The 18591-nt window shown below is 34.6% G+C and overlaps 2 protein-coding genes across 5 annotated transcripts; both read left to right on the plus strand.

The window, feature by feature from the left end:
* Window positions 1–1122: 1122 nt before the first annotated feature.
* LOC121760246 (tRNase Z TRZ1-like) lies at window positions 1123–4351 on the plus strand. Of its 2 annotated transcripts, XM_042155893.1 has the most exons (8): window positions 1123–1422; window positions 1756–1918; window positions 1998–2068; window positions 2164–2259; window positions 2575–2688; window positions 3413–3481; window positions 3580–3654; window positions 3856–4351. In XM_042155893.1, exons 1-8 carry the CDS (start codon window positions 1162–1164, stop codon window positions 3928–3930), a joined length of 924 nt encoding a protein of 307 aa, XP_042011827.1. In that variant the 5' UTR covers window positions 1123–1161; the 3' UTR covers window positions 3931–4351. The 2 variants fall into 2 exon arrangements, with proteins under 2 accessions (XP_042011827.1, XP_042011828.1); XM_042155894.1 differs by lacking the exon at window positions 3413–3481.
* A 7583-nt stretch (window positions 4352–11934) lies between these two features.
* LOC121760216 (isochorismate synthase, chloroplastic-like) lies at window positions 11935–18237 on the plus strand. 3 transcript variants are annotated; one of them, XM_042155863.1, is made up of 16 exons: window positions 11935–12052; window positions 12182–12364; window positions 15238–15455; window positions 15563–15680; window positions 15760–15876; window positions 15944–16090; window positions 16172–16246; window positions 16323–16391; window positions 16468–16586; window positions 16700–16757; window positions 16842–16952; window positions 17126–17210; window positions 17365–17462; window positions 17547–17639; window positions 17716–17788; window positions 17891–18237. In XM_042155863.1, exons 1-15 carry the CDS (start codon window positions 11936–11938, stop codon window positions 17776–17778), a joined length of 1671 nt encoding a protein of 556 aa, XP_042011797.1. In that variant the 5' UTR covers window position 11935; the 3' UTR covers window positions 17779–17788; window positions 17891–18237. The 3 variants fall into 3 exon arrangements, with proteins under 3 accessions (XP_042011797.1, XP_042011796.1, XP_042011798.1); XM_042155862.1 differs by having other exon boundaries at window positions 17716–18237; XM_042155864.1 differs by lacking the exons at window positions 17365–17462; window positions 17547–17639; window positions 17716–17788; window positions 17891–18237 and having other exon boundaries at window positions 17110–17142.
* Window positions 18238–18591: the final 354 nt, after the last annotated feature.

The raw sequence follows: 18591 nt of genomic DNA on the forward strand, positions 1-18591 counted from the left end.
CGGTGAAGGCTGCCCGGACGCCTTTGCAGAAGTTCATCAAACACAGTCTTCCAGTGCTTTCCCCCAATGTGCAGGTATTCGTCGAACAAATCCGCCGTTTGTCCAGTAGCAAGCTGACGGATTGCTGCAGTACATTTCTGGAGCATCGTGTGACTGGGACAACCAACGGGGTTGAACCCTTCTTGGAAGTACTCTTCCCGGGCTGCAATGTATTTGCGATATGCATAAATAGCGGTTTCCGCATGCGGAAACAACCACAGAAGTAGGTCTCTCCCCATACCGGGTTCTTACAGAAGTAATCGCGTACCAACCTCGCGGCGGCTTCCTCCCGATTACGATGGATGTAAATCCGGGATAAATTTGAGGCGCCGCGGCTTCCTCCTACTCCCTACGTCGATCTTCTTCTAGCGATTCTTCCATTATTCGACGCATTTGCTCAAACGGATCAATGAATGGATTAAATTTGGGAGAAGAATAATGTTTTGAGATGAAGAATGTAGAGTGTTTGAGTGAGAATAGAGAGTTTTTTTTATGGTGGATTAATTTGTGGAATGATTTGATATTTATAGAAGTGATTGGAGGCTTTAAAAAATACAAAAAAATAATAATTTGTAAAAAAACGGCTATACACGGCTAGTATATTTTTTGGATTTTTTTTTTCAAAATTTTTCTGAATTTTTTTAAAAAAAACAAAAAAAAATTTAAACGGAAATTAAAGACGCCCACTCGCGGGCCGGCGAGTGGGCGTCACGGACTAACGGGAGCTCGCCACGTGGACAAGGCGCGTGGCGAGCTGGCTCGCCAGCTTCCTCTTCCGGGCGAGCTACGGGACGAGACGGGATCATGCATCGCTGGCGATGCGGATGCTCTAATCCCCAATCACATTATCTTCCTAGAAAAATAATTGGAACCCTTAAGTTTTTTGTTATTTCTTGAAAAATTAATTAAGTTAAAACACGTTATTTTGATGACATGTAGATTAATTCTACACTATTTCTCCACAATTTTTTACAGGATTAAAATAAAATCAAAATTCATGCATTTTGAATAAAAAAAGTTTGAAAAAATAAAATAAAACCAAAACATTAAATAACCCTTAAACCCCAAATGTTCTGTCAGAATTTGAAACACAGTCGATTCTGTTTGCAAATTTCAATTTCAATGGCGTCCAGCGGCGAAACTGCGCGGGAGTCAATCGATGCGAGATCGGATAATCAGAAACAGCAGCAGAAGAAGAAGAACAGAGCTGGCGCGGAAGACCTCCAAATCGAGGGCTATCCAATCGGGGGATTGTCGATCGCGGGGCACGAGACTTGCGTGATTATGCCGTCTCTCAACTTGGCGTTTGATATTGGCAAGTGCCCCCAGCGCGCCATTTCGCAGCAGTTCCTCTTCATCTCCCACGGCCATATGGACCACATTGTAACTTCTTCTCTCACCTCTTGCTGCTCTTGAGCGAGTGTAGTCGTCAATTTGATGAATTAGTACTCGATAATCGATCCTTTCTTTTATGTTTGATAATTTGTCCTGCTGTTTTGCTCACTGACTCAGTTTTCAGTCTAATTTTGACTAGTTGGGAAATTGTATAAGCGAGACATAATAGAATGCAGATCTTACACTAAATTGAAACTAGGTTTGTATGGGTTTAGTTTTGGATGCTTATTTATGAAGATTGCTTTTTTGTTTATTGTTTGTTATTGTGCTTCACTGATGCTTGCAACTATGCTTATTAAACACCAAAACATATTGTTCTAGGGAGGACTACCAATGTACGTTGCTACACGTGGCTTATACAGAATGGCTCCACCAACGATCATCGTGCCAAAAGTTATCAAGGAAAGTGTGGAAAAGCTTTTTGAAGCGCACATGGCCATGGATCATTCCGAACTTGAGCATACTCTGGTTGGTCTAGATGTGGGTAGGAAGGAATGCTAACCGTGTCATCTTCGTATATGCTATACTTATCCACATGCCACTAACTCGACAGACATTTGTAGGCGAAGAGTTTTGTGTAAGAAAGGACTTGAAAGTGAGAGCTTTTAAAACTTACCATGTTATTCCAAGCCAGGTTCTCGTCAAGATTCTCTGGTTGCTCTTAATTTTGGTTGACAATCTTGATTAAATTGGTAATCAGAGGATTGGTTTCGGTTATCTTTTTCATAGGGATACATAGTTTATTCTGTGAAACAAAAACTCAAGCAGGAATATTCTGGGCGACCTGGAGCTGAGTTAAAAAGTCTGAGGCTGTTAGGTGTCGAGGTGCATTACATAACCCTTGTAGTTTAATGAACAGAATTCGTGTAAAACTGTTGTTTTATGCTGTAAATTTGTGCAAGTAAATTTATACTCTGTTTCATGAGTTATTATTTATCCTACCATATCAAATTTTTTATATGTAAATTTAAGATGATTTGATTTAATTTACATCTCATTTACTTCCTTGGTGATTGGTTTGGTTGCATTCTGTTTATGAAAGAGGTGTAACTGCACTTACTCAACTCATTGAGCTGTCAGTTCCTTTTGATGAAGATTTTGAGTATTTATATTTCTGCTGTGAGCTTACTATATTGGCAGATTACAAACACATACACAACACCTGAAATTGCATTTACGGGGGACACTATGTCAGATTTCATTACTGATGTAGACAATGCCGATGCTTTGAGGGCAAAGATTCTCATTATGGAGGTATATTGTTGTCCACAAGACTACAATCTTTGTTTTTCAACTTTTACACACAAGTCTTAGAGCCAGAAAAATAATGGTATATACAGTCTCACTTCAATGCTCATGAAGTCATGATGATACCTTGTTTTGTCGAACTGCCTATGTGATGGGTATTTAATATCTAGACAGACTTTGGTGTTAAATACCAGGAAACAGCATAAAATTTAAATGACAGTACGGAGAAAGAAATTTGGTGTTAGACATATCTAGCGATAGCAACAGTGACAAGTAAACTTTTAAGTATCTTTTTTATAAAAAACATGTTGATGCATGGATGATTATATAATGGCAAGGGGATACTAGTTTTACTAGTTACTGGAGAGGTTTCTGTTTCCTTAGAATATATAGCAAGAGCAAAGACATTCGTAGTTGAGTTCATATTCCTTTCAACATATTCAATTTCATTTTTCAAAAGTTTAGATGTTGCAAAAATTCTGCAACAGGTTACTGATGGCGACTGCTCTGGCATTATGTTAAAATTAAAATTTTGGATGTCAGAAGCAGGGTTGGTGATAATCACCATAATTGGAACATTTAGAAGGTGTTATTTTATGTAGAGCTATCTAATTACAGGATTGTCATATAGGGCACCCATCATATTTAAGTTGAATTGTTCACAGGTTGAAACTTTAAATATGAATAAGACTCTGATTCTATTTCTCCTTGTTTCTAATCCCCTCATTAGAGCACATACGTGGATAATTTATGCACTGTGGAGAATGCAAAAGATTATGGACATACTCATTTGTCCGAGGTTGATGCACTAATGCCCTTTTATTTTCTTTTTTTCCTATTTGACTATTTCTGATATTCTGATTCTTAGTACTGATACTTTAAATATTATACCACCAGATAATTAGTCATGCAGATAGGTTTGAGAACAAAGCAATTCTTCTTATTCACTTTTCTGCTCGGTATCAATTGGATGTAAGTCACATTTGCTTTTTTCACTGTATCATCATATCTCCTTTTCTTTTTTCCTTCATATTCTGTCCGCTTACGACAGTCTTAACTGTAAGACTGTCGTAAGCGGACAATTAGATTGTGAAGATAAGATGTATGCAATCTTGCCTGTTCATTCTTAAGGCAGTTGATCCTGGTCTCTAACTATAGCTTGTAAATGATCAGGTCATTGAAAACGCCCTTTCTGCACTCCCACCTCCTTTGTCTGGGCGAGTTTTTGCCCTCACAAATGGTTTCTGATGAAGGTCACGAGCTATAAACTCATGTGTGCATGAATCATATCTGAGATCTAACATTATAGTTTTGGATTACAAGCACCTCGGCTTCAGAGAACACACAGGTTCCACTTTGTCGTTCTTTAAAGATCCCAGTTAAGAAGACGAAAATCTGTGACCAAAGTTGTTCCAGCTATGTATGAGTTTCTCTGCGGGTCACTATGAATCAAGTTTGTTCGAAAAATGTTGTTTTTATACGTCAAATGTTTGTTGTATCGAGTCTTCAGAGGCATAGTTGCAATGTTCTGATAAATTTTGTAGGATATTTTGTTTGAGATTTTATCAAATATATAGCCTGTGATCCGCAGAACAAAGCATTAACTGCCTCTGCGGTATTCCACCCGAAAATTTAATCGACAAGAAAAATCTGTCGCCAAATTTGAAAATGTTTTACTGACGCTGCTGCATATTCATATTTGTACATGATTTTGGATGTTTACCAACATACATATCTACACAGAAGATGAGAAACTCAACCAAAGATACACCGGAGAACCAGGCAGGCGGAATGCCTTCCAGGATCAGTTGTGCACTGAAAGCAAGCCGTTTTGACAAGAGGAAACATCGAATTGGCGGGCTTGCTGCAGATGAAGAATAATACTAGCATTTGATTTTGTTTTATATACTTGAGTAGCTCACCTTATAGTAACATATTGTTGAGGGATCTCATTGTTGTGCGTGATTAACTTGTATTTTAAAGGTTGTGGTTGTACAAAATTTATTTTGGCCGTTAAAATATGGCTGATCTTCATGATCATTATAAATTCCAACTTGGCTTATATTTCTCATACTTATTTAATCCAGTAGAATTCAACTTTCCTATAGATAATTGTTTTTGTTGTGTGCATGAATCATTCATTGTGGTTGTTGACGGTTGTAGAAAAAAAAACTGTTCGTCATGGAATCTGTTGTTTTTGAGTAATTCATAATCAAATAAAGATTCAGTGAAGTTTCGGCTCTAACACTGAGGCATGATCTTGTAGTATTCATGCTAATATTTAATCTATTTATTTATTTATGTTATTATGGTCTAGATTTTTTGGCGTGTTCAAAGTTTACTTTGTAATGGTAAGGTATAACCATAAGTCACCAAAAATCCAAGTCACCATTTCCCTTAAATATAGTAATTCGCGTTAGGCATTATTAATTTCCATTCTCTCCTCTCTATTTTTATGGGCCAATTTTTTAATTTATCTTCTTTTTCTCTACAATAACCTAAATATTGTGTAACAATTACAGTAGGCAATTTTACCGCCTCTGTTTGCATCAAGAACTTTTCTCTCTTATAAATTAATTAAAGGTTATTTGGTCATCTTTCTCGATCTCTCTATTTTTACGTCTGAACCTGTTCGTTTCTTCTGGCCAAAAACAGCTAATGCTTATTTCACTCTTCACATTGCCATAGATTTGTTCTCGATAACAAAATTTGTGATTTTGATAATTAATTAGAATGTTGGTAAATGAAAATATTTATTGTTGATAACATAAACTCAATAAATATAGTGATAGTGATTGCTACAATTTTTTTTTTCTGAGTACACGACATTATATGTAGTCATTATTGGAGTTTCTAGTTTTTCTTTATAGTCGTTTGGTTTACTACACTACATTATTGTAGTTTTTAGTTTTGTTGTCGTTTGGTTGAATCAGGTTGTATTGCATTTGCTCTAATAGTTGAAATGAGTAATTTTGATTTCATTTTCTCGTTACCGAGATGAAATTTAAAATCTTGATTCAATAATCAAAACATTTTAGCAATCAAAACATTATATTGCTTTAATTTGACTTGGAGTTCTTCCTACTGCAAAATTAAATGTGCCACACAAAGTCAATCAGTACTATACTATGTCCCTCAAAATGGATTTCAGATGCAATATTGATGAATGTAACTCAGAATATATTCTTATTTGATAAAGCATACTTTTTCATCACCGTGTAAAATAAAATTATCAACCATGACTTTTACCGAGAAGAATTCTTGAAGACTATAACTTTTATCTATCCAGGAAAGAAAAATTGTAGTTAAAGAAGATTAATAAACAAGGCAAGGGTATGCCAGAATTGAGAAGCATGACACAGAGAAATTAATGTTGGAAAAGAATTGCAAGGAGAATCGATTTGGGAAGAATTTTAGGCATGACGTTGGGGATCTGCAGAGAAATAACCAAGAACATATTGGGAATTAATGGAAAAATTGGGCGGTGGAAATTTGTAGAAAGAGAAAGTAAAATGGAATAAAATCAATAAATAATAAGAGTGCTGACATATAATAAATTAATAGAAGATAAATTAAGAGAAATTAGTAAATGCTAACGTGAATGAGTATAATTAAGGGAAATGGTGACTTGGATGGTAGGCGCTCACATAACGCCTAAATAAGTAAGGCAACAGATCTTCTCTCTAGCTGACTTGTTATACATTAGCAAACATATAGCTGAACTTCAAATTACAAATAGTTATATATACTGTATAGATCAACTTGAACACAAATTAGGATTTATGTGATTTGAATTTTTTTGATTTTGATTATGTAGATTTTTTTAATAGTAACAATTATTTCACTTAAGTTTTATTTTATTTATTTATTTCACCTTTTGTGATTTGTGTTTGCATTGTGGAGTAGGTGTTTGTGCTAAGGTTTGGGGAAAAAAGCAACTCGTGACTCGCGAATATTATAAGTCAGATGTATTTGTGATGTGAGATTTGGATGACCTCAGTACTTAATTTCATTCTAATTAGAGCATTAGCAAAGTAGGGCCGATGGACGGCCTTCCCCATCGGCCTGCATCGCCCCACCACTGCGGCGGAAAGGCTGTCGATCGGCCCCCTCCCCTCTCCCCCAACAGGCCGATGTATCGGCCTTGGCCGATCCTATAGAGTCGTTGATCGGCCCTCTCCATTGTGGTGAGATGGCCCTATGATCTCTTTTATTTTTTTTTGCTGAAACAGAGAGAGAGGAAGAAGAAAACCTGGAACCCTTTGAGGAATAAGAAAATGAAACCCTAATTTATATTTAAACTATAAATTATTGGGCCAATAATTTTATTAAATAAATGGACTATAAATTAGAGATGTCCTAATTTAGGTTTTCATTTAATTAATTAATAAGTTGTCACATATTAGAGATAAATTAAAATTTATTTCATGTACTATAATATTTTTGCATCTCGTTGTATTCTATTTTCTAATATTGTAATACAACGAAGATTTGTGTATTACTCCTAATATTTTGTGCATTTAAATCTATTTAATTTGATAACATATTAGATATAGAAGTGCTAAAAAATTAAAACAAAATAATGATGATGTTAAAATGAAATGGAATGATAGGCTCCTTCTATTGTAAGGAGATAGACCTTTTGGTCAAATGTTGATGTGGAATGAGATGGCCTCTGAGAGGGCTCTTCCATTATGAATGCTCTTATACATTCAGAGGAATCTAGTTTTAAACATTTAATTATTGAGCGTCAATTATATATAACAATCATGTTTGACTTCTTAAAAAGGTGAATTTGTACCTATCTTGTGTATATCTATTATCAATCATGTTTGACTTCTTAAAAAGGTGAATTTGTACCTATCTTGTGTATATCTATTATCAATCATGTTTGACTTCTTAAAAAGGTGAATTTGTACCTATCTTGTGTATATCTATTATCTCAGGCGGCATGCTGCATTTCCCAAATAAATCAAACTCTGTTTTGTAATACTCGAAATACACGCCACGCAAGGAGAAACGACCAATAGATTTTACTCTTTTTGCATTAAATTACCAGGTTTTAATTTCTTAATGTACATTTTAAAGGAGAAACCACCAATAGATTTTACTCTACTTATCTAATATTTTGGTGAGAACGTAATTGAGATTATTAATGTTTTAAAAGTCTTCCATCTCTTCCAATAACGTTATTAATGCGTGCTACTATGGGATAGGGGTGTCAATGTTATCGGGTCAACCTATTAACAACTTGACCCAATAAGGATAAACACTAACACGACCTATTAAGAAAATCTCAATACCGAACACGAATTCGACCTGCTACCCTTAAACCCGAACACGACACGAACCCAGTAACGACATGATAAGTAATTTAAGTAGTATTAAGTAACAAATTCATAATTCAGAAATCAAAATTCAGATTTTACTCACGCTACGCACCCTAACTCAAATTTTAAAATAATAAAAATTAATAATATTATATATTATTTCTTAACAAGTAACCAAAACCCGACACGAACATGACACGAATGAAAATTTTGTGTTCTTAACGGGTCGGCCTAATAAGGACACAATCTCAATAAGCTCTGACCCAAACCCGTTAATTTTTCTTGCGAATTCATCTCGGATTATTGTTTCGTGCCAAAAATTGTCAGCCATACTATGGGATATGGCCTGATTGTATATGTGGAATACTAACATTTAGTGAAAAGTAGTCTAGTTTCCTAGTTATATATGTCCTTTTGATTTTGTTCTTGAAAACTTTCAAGTAATAATTGTGACAATTCCGGAAAAAAAATTAGTCTTGATTGTGAACGTTATGATTTTTAATGCAAAATTAGTAAAGTAAGAAATAAAAAGAGAGAAGAAATTATTAAAATATCGCTATAGAAAAATGAGATTCATATCAAGGGAGTATTTTTTTTGGCGAAAGTATATCAAAGTATGAAGGTTTAGAGTCTAAAATGTCTAATAATTTGCTAGTTGTGTAGTACTATAAATTTGTAACCTAAAAATGATATATATGTATAAGGCGCGAAACGCCGCTTGAAATTGAATTGATATATGCAACTAGAGCTTGATATAAAACTGTTGAGAAAAGGGTTGTCGTTTGTGAGTATTAATATTTATTTTGTTTTATTCAATTAGTTTAATATTACTAATATTTTCAAATTTATAATTCATATTATTAATTTTATAAATTACATACAAATCAATATTTAATTTGCTTTTTAAAGAGCAGCAAGATAAATTATATCAAAATTAAAATTAGTTTAGTGACAAAATATTTCAAGAAAGTATAATTATAAAGAAGCTTCCTTTTGAGAGCATTTATTTGTTTTTTATGCAATCTTCACTTTATTATGTTTATTACTCCCTCAGTCTCATAGTAGATGTCACACTTTCCTTTTTAGTTTATCCCATAAAAGGTGTCACATTTCTTTTTTTGGAAAAAGTTCTCCCTCACATTAATATAAATATATTATTTTCTCTTTCCACTTAACACACAAAACAACACCTCCTAAAATCTCGTGTCAATCTCCAAGTGTGATATCTACTATGGGACGGAGGGAGTACTATTTTGCAATTACAATGCTACTATATCAATTAAAAGTTGAAACAACAACAATTTCCCAGTTACAAGATAATTGGTCGTACGAATGCTCGTATATCATACTCCCTCCGTCCCACAATAAGAGTCACACTTTGTCATTTTGGTCCGTCCCACAATAAGAGTCACACTTCATTTTTACCATAAATGGTAAGTAGGTCTCACGTTCTACTAACTCATTTAACTCATATTTTATTATAAAACCAATATAAAAAAACGGGTCTCATATTCCACTAACTTTTCCAACCCCCTATTATTTACATTTCTTAAAACATGTGCCACAATAAAAGTGACTCCTATTGTGGGACTGAGGGAGTATCTTCAACTCCCTCCGTCCCAATTAAATTAAGTAGTACTCCCTCTATTCCATAGTAGTGTAGTCATTTCTTTTCGACATGAAGATTAAGAAAAATGTGTGTAATATATTAAATTGAGTGAACTACAAAAATGGTCCCTGGACTATGGGTTTATCTCGCCCATAGTCCCTGGACTAAGGGTTTATCTCGAAAATGATCATTTTCACTGTTTTCGGTCGAAAATACCCTTTTTTGGGGGTGGGGGGGGGGGGGGTTTGGACAATTTGCTCTTTTTACACTTTTAACATTTTAAATCTGATATTATTTCATTTATGTACTAAATCTGATATTATTTCAAAATTATCATTCTTCTTCCCTTTTGTCATCCTTCACTTTGTTTCTTTATTTCAATATTAGATTTAATTTTATAAAATTAAATTTTAAATTTCAATTTTTATATATCAATAAATTTTTTAATTAAAACTATTAATTCATGGACACTATAAATATTGATTAAAACTATTAATTTTTGTTATTTAATATAATATTGAACTGAATTGAAGAAGTACAAAAAATAACATTAATCATGATGGAAAAATAAGAGCTATTCTATTTAGCCTCCGTTCGGTTGTTATAATTGCTTGTGATTGAATATTATGAAGTTGACTAAAAATTTGATCCTACTAAAAATCTTATATAGGAGTATTTTTGTTGAAATTTTCTAGTAAATTTTGATTGTTTTCTAATTAATAAACGAAAATTATATTAGTCTTACATTAGATGGATATTTATTTCAGAATAAATCGTATTATGTGATCTATTTATGATTAAAGTTATTAAATATTGATTAATACTAAGGCGTTCTCATACCTTATTGATTAAATATTAGACACTATCAAATATTGATTATGACTATTAATTTTTGTTATTTAATAATTTTTATAATTAAAAAAATTTATTGATATTTAAAAATTAAAATTAAAAATTTTATTTTGTAAAATTAAATCTAATATTGAAATAAAGAAACAAAATGAAGGATGACAAAAGGGAAGAAGAATGCTAATTTTGAAATAATATCAGATTTAGTACATAACTGAAATAATATTAGATTTAAAATGTTAAAAGTGTAAAAAGACCAAATTGCCCAAACCCCCAAAACCCCCCCAAAAGGGTATTTTCAACCGAAAACAGTGAAAAATGACCATTTTCGAGATAAACACTTAGTCCAGGGATGTCTGGCGATATTTTTAAAGTCCAGGGACTATGGGCGAGATAAACCCATAGTCCAGGGACCATTTTTGTAGTTCACTCTAAATAAAAAAGATAATAAAGTATGAAATATGATAAAGTAGAGAGAAGAAAGTAAGAGAGGGGGAAAAGTAAGTGAGAAGAAATGTATTGACTTTTACTAAAAAGAGAAATGACTCCACAACTATGGAACGTACCAAAATGGCAAAATGACTCTACTACTATGGAACAGAGGGAGTATTTCTTTTTAAGAAGTTTCAATTAAATTGAGTCATTTCCTTTTTTAACAAAAAATAAAATATTCAATCACTCTTATTTTATTTCATCACCTATTTTACTCTCTATTTATCTTTCTTACTTTATTCCTCTCTCCTACTTTTGAACAAAATTTCTTAATCTCCGAAGCCAAAAGTTTTTACTCAACTTAGTTGAGACGGTGGGAGTACATAACAATCTCCGTCCCACAATAAGAGTCACATTTTACTATTTCGGTCTATTTCATAATAAAAGTCATAGTTCACTTTTACCATAATTGATAAAAAGGTCATATTTTATACTAACTCACTTTACTCATATTTTATTATAAAATCAATATAAAAAAATTGACATCATATTACATTAACTTTTCTAACTCATTATTATTTACATTTATTTATAACTTTTCTGACTCACTATTATTTACATTTATTTATAAATTTATAACTATAATTTCCCTCAAATTAGGTCTTGTGGTCCAATGAGAAAAAGCGTTGAATCGCATGGTTTGTCACGTTAGATTTTAAAAGTCATGAGGTCTCATAATTTGACCATAACACTAAAAATTTTCGATTTTTCTTTCTATTTTATTTTTACTAAAGTAATGGAGAACTTGGATTGAGAAAGTTCCCCAATGGAGAGATTAAAACTGCCAAACTAATTAAATCTCTATGACACCTCATTTTGTATTAAGACCTAATTAATTTAGTTAAACCAATTGTGGCATGTCAAGTCACACTTTTGTGTGTATAAATACTATGCAACTTCACATGCCTATTGCCTCCATAACATTTTCAAAGCCCCATAAATATCACACACACACATACTAAAACTAAAAAACATGGCAGCAGGTACAACTAGACAATGCATTGGCCGTTTCATGGACATTGAGCCCATGAAATTTTCTTTCTCATCCCCAACTGCAATTGCAAGACAATCAGTCCATCTCCCTAATCATGTAAGAACGTGACTTTTGTTCCTCCAATTTTGTCCTTTTTCAACTTTCCAAATACAAAGGTACAACCCATTAAAGCGCCCATCTAGTGCTGACCACATAATATTGCTACACATCTTTTTTTTTTGATAGAGATATAGCTCCTTGTCCATGAATGGCTGCGGCGGCGATCCTCGAGCCCCTCTCGGCCTTATTGAAACCCGGACGCTTGGCGCTGCCCCCACTCCAGCTGTGGCGGCCGACCGCCTCAACTCCGCTCTCTACGACCTCAAGACCGCCTCTCCGACGTCGGATTCCGGCATTATTAGGATTGAGGTAACTCATATAGTCAAAAAATTCCATCTTTTCTCTTTCTTTTTTTCAAATTTGTGGAATTAGAGTTTGTTGCCACCATGGTGACATGCAAAAATGAGTCTAAGAATTAAAAATTTTTGTGGGTATTTGCCACGTGGTTGGATGTGAGAGGATGGTTGATTCTACCAATCTTGATCCTTATCCTATAGTTGCAATCATATTTGGAATTTAGAAAAATTTGCATGTTCTACAAAGATGTGAAGAAAAGAGCCAATCAATTTTTTTTAAAAAGTGCAGTGTGATATTTTGGTCAAATGTATTTTTTCTTAATTGAAGCAAGATTTGAGTGGCAATTCAAGGGAAGATGATCGTAAAATCGGCAAAAGAAAAAAGTAAGCTTTGAGCCATGCAAAGGTTCCTATAAGAAAGAAGAATACATATTATTTTGAGTTTTTTTGGTCAGAGGAAATAATTTGAAGTATCTATTATTCATATAACGACAGCTAGAATAACTAGATAGCCATCTTTAGTTTCTTTATTGGAATTATAAAGATAAGACAAAGGGCTAGCTAGGAACTTTTAGAATTTTAATAAATGTTGACATTTCGGTCTAGTTCTTTTAATATCAGTTTAATTTCTTTTTTTGAATAGATATCCAGTTGAAACCTTTTTGTTTGCATATATAAATAGTAGTAGTTGATGACATCCTATAGCCTAAATGCAATTTACATGCTAGAATTCCTCTAAAAACATGCTAGAATTCAAAATAAAAATAGGCTTGCGTGCTTGAATTGCAATAATTGCTACTAGCAATTATCTATGGATTTTACCATCGGCAAATCACTGAAATCCGTCGGTAATAGCTTATACCGATGAATGTTCAAAACATTGTTGGTGAAAAATTTGCTGTTACGAATGACAATTAAAACCATTGACGGATTGTTGACAACAAACACCGTCAGCGAGTTATCTGTGCACTTCCACAGTCGGACATAGCGTTGCACAAACGTGCAACGTGTATTCTTGTTATCTACCGATAATTGTTCGTCGTTAAATATGAATGTTTCGACTGTTCAGTTTTAGTGTGATTTTATTTATTGTTTCCCATATTATTCATTTATTAATCCTAGAGTAAAAGTGATCTCTTACATTAATGATTAGTAGATTATTCGCTTTTTTGCCAAATAGTCTAAGAGGTCCTATAAATTCTTATGTTAATGTCAAAAAGGAAAGTAGAATCTTATAGCTATCATAAATTGTGTATAAACTTGACTTTTTCTTAATAAAAAAATTGAATTGTTTTATCTTATGTAGTGCAATGAGTAGGGATGTCAATCGGGCCAACCCGTTCGGGTTCGGGCCAACCCGTTCGGGTTGTCGGGCCATTCGGGTACGGGCTATTCGGGTTGTGATTTTTTCGGGTTATAAAAGTTCGACCCTAACCCTAACCCTTCGGGTTTCGGGCTAACCCACCGGGTTATTCGGGCCAATGCGTATTTTTAATCCTTTTAATATTTTCAAAAAATAATACATATTTTAAATTTTCTTTAATTATATACATATTTTTAATTAATCATTCAACAATGAAATACATATTTTTAATTTTCTTTAATATTTTTAAAAAGATTAAGTTATTTAAATTTAAATAACTTATTCATTACATAATTATTTACAAAATATCTATCAATAGTATGTTTATGTTTATGCATTTAAAACATAAATCAACACTTTGTTTCAAAATTCAAACATAAATCAATTCGTAGAAAATTAAATAAAATTTTCATAACGTGAGAGGTGCATCGTAGATGTAACAAAAATATTTTAAATTGTTAAAGAGTGAATTATCAAGATGCTAGCTAATTGTAGTAACTCTAAGTTTTCTTGAATTATGATTGGTCAAATTTAATTTACTTCAGCTGTAAATAAGTCAAATAATAATTTATCTTTGTTTTAAGAATCATCAAAGCACGCATAATTCAATGACGAAGCAACGTCAAAACACTTTGCACTATTATATTTGAAATATACTAAAAGAAAGCTTTTATATACGAGTATTTATGAATCCATGAACAACATAGTGATTTTTTTTGTGATCTTATATAGTCGGTTGACGTATTTGGATTTTGCATGGTTTTAGAGCGTTGTCTTGGATGATTTTGATTATATTTCTATATTTTGGTATGTTTACATGTTTGTTGAGAGATGATAGAAAATGGATTAGAAAATGTACACAAAATATGTGGATGTGCAACAGCTTTGTTTGAGTCAATGTTTCTCGCGATTTTGAAGTCTGATAAACCTCTAATACATATCATTCTCTTCGTCTTCGAAAGAGCTTCGCGTGGATATATAGCACGCCTCAATCGGAGCTTTGTAGAGAAAGTTATGACCGTTACAAAAACTGCTCGTTGTGCAGGTGCCTTCAACCCGACGGGCCGACCCGTAACCCGAACGGGTCAGCCCGCCTAACCCGACAACCCGAATGGGTCAGCCCGAATGGCCCGATTTTAAATTCGGGCTGCGAAATTACAACCCTAACCCTGTATTTTTATCGGGTTATTCGGGCCAACCCGCGGGTTCGGGTTACATTGACATCCCTAGCAATGAGATTTAGATGGCCATCACGGAACCACTAGATTTACATTTATTGAAAGCAGTTATGTTTTGACAGTTGAATAAACAAGTACTTATGATTTTGCTCTAGCAGCATGTCCTAAACACTGGGCTAGAGATAGATTGCAAGCCAAATTAATTTGACTTTTTTGTTGAACTGAATTTGTAAATTTATGTAAGAGATTTTTTTTTATTTTGTTAGGGTAATATAGTAGTACTACGACTAGAATTTAATTTTAATCTAAAAAGAATTAATGAAAGGATGATTATGGTATGCAAAGGTTCCGATCGTGCAGCAGATAGAAGCTCTTGAGTGGCTGTCATGCCAGAACCACACTCTCCTTCCTCGCTGTTACTTTTCCGGCAGAGATTCCAACGATATCGACCATAACGATACTTCTCAGAAGCAGAAGCTGGTCAGTGTTGCCGGCCTTGGCTCTGCTGTCTCCTTCCGCCATCTCCGCCCCTTCTCCTTGGACGATTGGCATTCCATCAAAAGGTATTTTGTACGAAAACGATGAAGGCGATAAAGGGGCTTGTATTGCATTACAATGCTGCCATACAAGTTCCATATGATATCCTGATCTTGTTTTTATCTCAACGTAGGTTCTTGTCCAAAAATAGTCCATTGATTCGTGCTTATGGCGCAATGCGATTTGATGCAAGGTCTGATATAGCTCCCGAGTGGGAGGGTTTCGGTTCTTTCTACTTCATGGTCCCTCAAGTAAATAACTTTCTTTATCTTTTCTTGAATCCAAAACTGGCCTTTTGTTTTTTGACATGGTGTTGAACACTAATTGCAGGTTGAGTTCAATGAGTTCGAAGGAAGTTCAATGATCGCAGCTACTATCGCATGGGACAATCGCCTATCAAGGACCTACGAAGAAGCCATTGCTGCACTTGAGGCTACCATGTGGCAGGTCTGGCTTAAATTCCATCCTTTCGTTAGCTTGAACATCAGTCGCTTATTGTTAATTTGTGTTACAGGTTTCGTCGCTTGTCCAGCGAATAAACGGAACAAGCCATCGTGCTGTTGTGCTCCACCAGGCTCATGTTCCCAGTAAAGCTTCATGGGATTCAGCTGTTAAGCAAGCTCTGGACATCATAACTACGAAAAACTCATCGCTCGTTAAGGTTACACATTAGTGACATGCTAGCTTTGCTTCACATTCCATATATGAAGAGTTCTTGCCCCTTTCTGTCTCTAAAATACAGGTTGTTCTTGCACGTAGCAGCAGAGTACTGACCACGGTTGAGATTGATCCGTTGGAGTGGCTCACAAGCTTACAGGTTTCATTTTTCGCTTCTTTTCTCTTGACACGTATAAGGCCCGATGCTATTTAATGTGATACTTGATTCCTTATAGGTAGAAGGGGTCAATGCGTATCAGTTCTGTCTTCAACCTCCCGAATCGCCAGCATTCATTGGCAACACTGTGAGTTATTCTTGCTTTATTTATCAAGAAAGCAATGTAAAATGAAATTCTAGCTTACCATGGTTTCTGTTAATAGCCAGAGCGACTATTCTATCGAAACCGGCTTAGTGTCTGCAGTGAGGCTTTGGCTGGAACACGAGCTAGAGGTGGAACTGAGTCTCTAGATTTACAGATAGGACAAGATTTACTTTCCAGGTCATTCTCCATTCTAGCCTCAGACTAATCAGAACGTCTCATGTTACGTTGAAGCTTTGAGTTTCGTAACCTTACACTTGCACCAGAATTTATAGTTTATCTCTTTATTGCAGTGCCAAAGACCACCATGAGTTCTCTGTAGTAAGAGAAAGTATACGAAGAAAGCTCGAGGCAAGTAAAGCAATTTCATTAAGCATTTTGGATCATCTTTACAGAGTAAAACCATAGTTTGCCTTTCTCAATTTTCTATTTCAGGATGTTTGTTCCAGCACAGTTGTTAAGCCTAGCAAGGTTCTACGTAAACTTCCACGCGTTCAACATCTTTATGCGAAACTGACTGGCACACTGCAGAAAGAAGATGATGAGGTACAATAAACCGAATCCCACTGCCTCCTGTTTCAATTCCTACACCATTGTCAAGAAATTCGAACGATAATGAATCTCGCTCCATGAAAAAACGTTTAACAAAATCTAACAGACTTTTCTCCATATTTCATAGCATGCACTTTAGTTGATGAGATAGTTTGCCTGCTTTACAGTTTAAGATTTTGTCTTCCCTGCATCCAACTCCTGCTGTGTGTGGCCTTCCAGCAGAGGAGGCGCGGGTGTTGATATCAAAAACTGGTAAGCGTATTCCATTATAATTCCGCAACAGAAGAAATTTTTTACTGCATTGCCTTTGCTGTCTTCCTTTCCATTTCCTTCAGATGTTTGAACGTCATTTGCCACCAGTGTCCTTGTAAAGAAATAAGTCGATATTAATTGCTACATTGTGCAGAAATGTTTGATCGTGGAATGTATGCCGGCCCTGTTGGATGGTTTAGTGGTGCAGAGAGTGAGTTTGCTGTGGGAATAAGGTCAGCACTGGTTGGAAAGGTTAGGCAACTGATATCTCTTTTTGATTACGAGGTGCATTCAATAATCTTTAACTAAACGACGAGTTTGGCTAAAATTTATAAGGATTCTGGCGCGATACTCTATGCTGGAACCGGGATCGTAGAAGGAAGCGATTCTTCCCTAGAATGGAAAGAACTCGAGCTGAAGACTTCACAGGTATGCCCTTCGACTGCATGTGCATGCACATTAGCAATTATTTCGTTAACCTTACCCGTTGTTTCCTATGCTGTAGTTCACCAAACTGATGAAACACGAGGCACCTCTTGTACCAATGAGGGAGATAGTCGAACTCTAACTTGAAAAAGGTCAGCAGTTCTGCACAACTTATCCACACTCACTAAAGCCTAGTTATATATCAATTGATTATCGTTCAGTCTCCTGAGTTATATATCTTTCCGGGTCATCAGTTTCATCTGTTCGACTAATGAATGCTTTTCGTTTGCCACGACGTTTTTGGTGAAAGAAAGCAAAAGAAAAAAAAATATATGATGGAGGACCATATTGGTCCCTTCAATGGTAATTAGGTTGTCAAATATGTTCTCCATTTTTTTCTGTACATAACCGGCTGGCGATCAGCCATTATTCGAACTGTATATACACGTGTGTATATATAGAGACAGACATACATGATTTCTTGAGATTGAATGTATTGTAAATATATATCATTCAATTCATGTAAATGATGTAGCAATAACAGAATACAATGTAAATTACAGTAAGCTACCTTTTCTAATGCTGACAAATCTTTTTTGTTGGTTTGATTGCAATGTAAAGGGCCAATCTTGAATTTGGTCTGATAATATATCAGGGAACTTCTGCAAATCTGTGGTTAGGATTGTTTGATAAATGCCATAACTACGTCTTCACCTCTCTTCGTCTACGCCATCTTCGTGCCTGGTTCAGTTTGTCAACGCCTTCTCCGACTGCATACAACATAATCACTTATAAGCATATACACAATGTACCCTTTTTCTTTTTACTTTATATATAAGATCATGTAAAATCAAGCATAAAAGAGAAGTTCCCCAGTATCAATAAAATAGTGGTTTTGTTTTAGATCTTTTATCATTTTAATAATTATCAACTTATTGATTTACAAAGCCAAGCA

Source organism: Salvia splendens, chromosome 13 (assembly GCF_004379255.2).
Source record: "Salvia splendens isolate huo1 chromosome 13, SspV2, whole genome shotgun sequence".
In the NCBI taxonomy this organism is placed as follows: domain Eukaryota; kingdom Viridiplantae; phylum Streptophyta; class Magnoliopsida; order Lamiales; family Lamiaceae; genus Salvia; species Salvia splendens.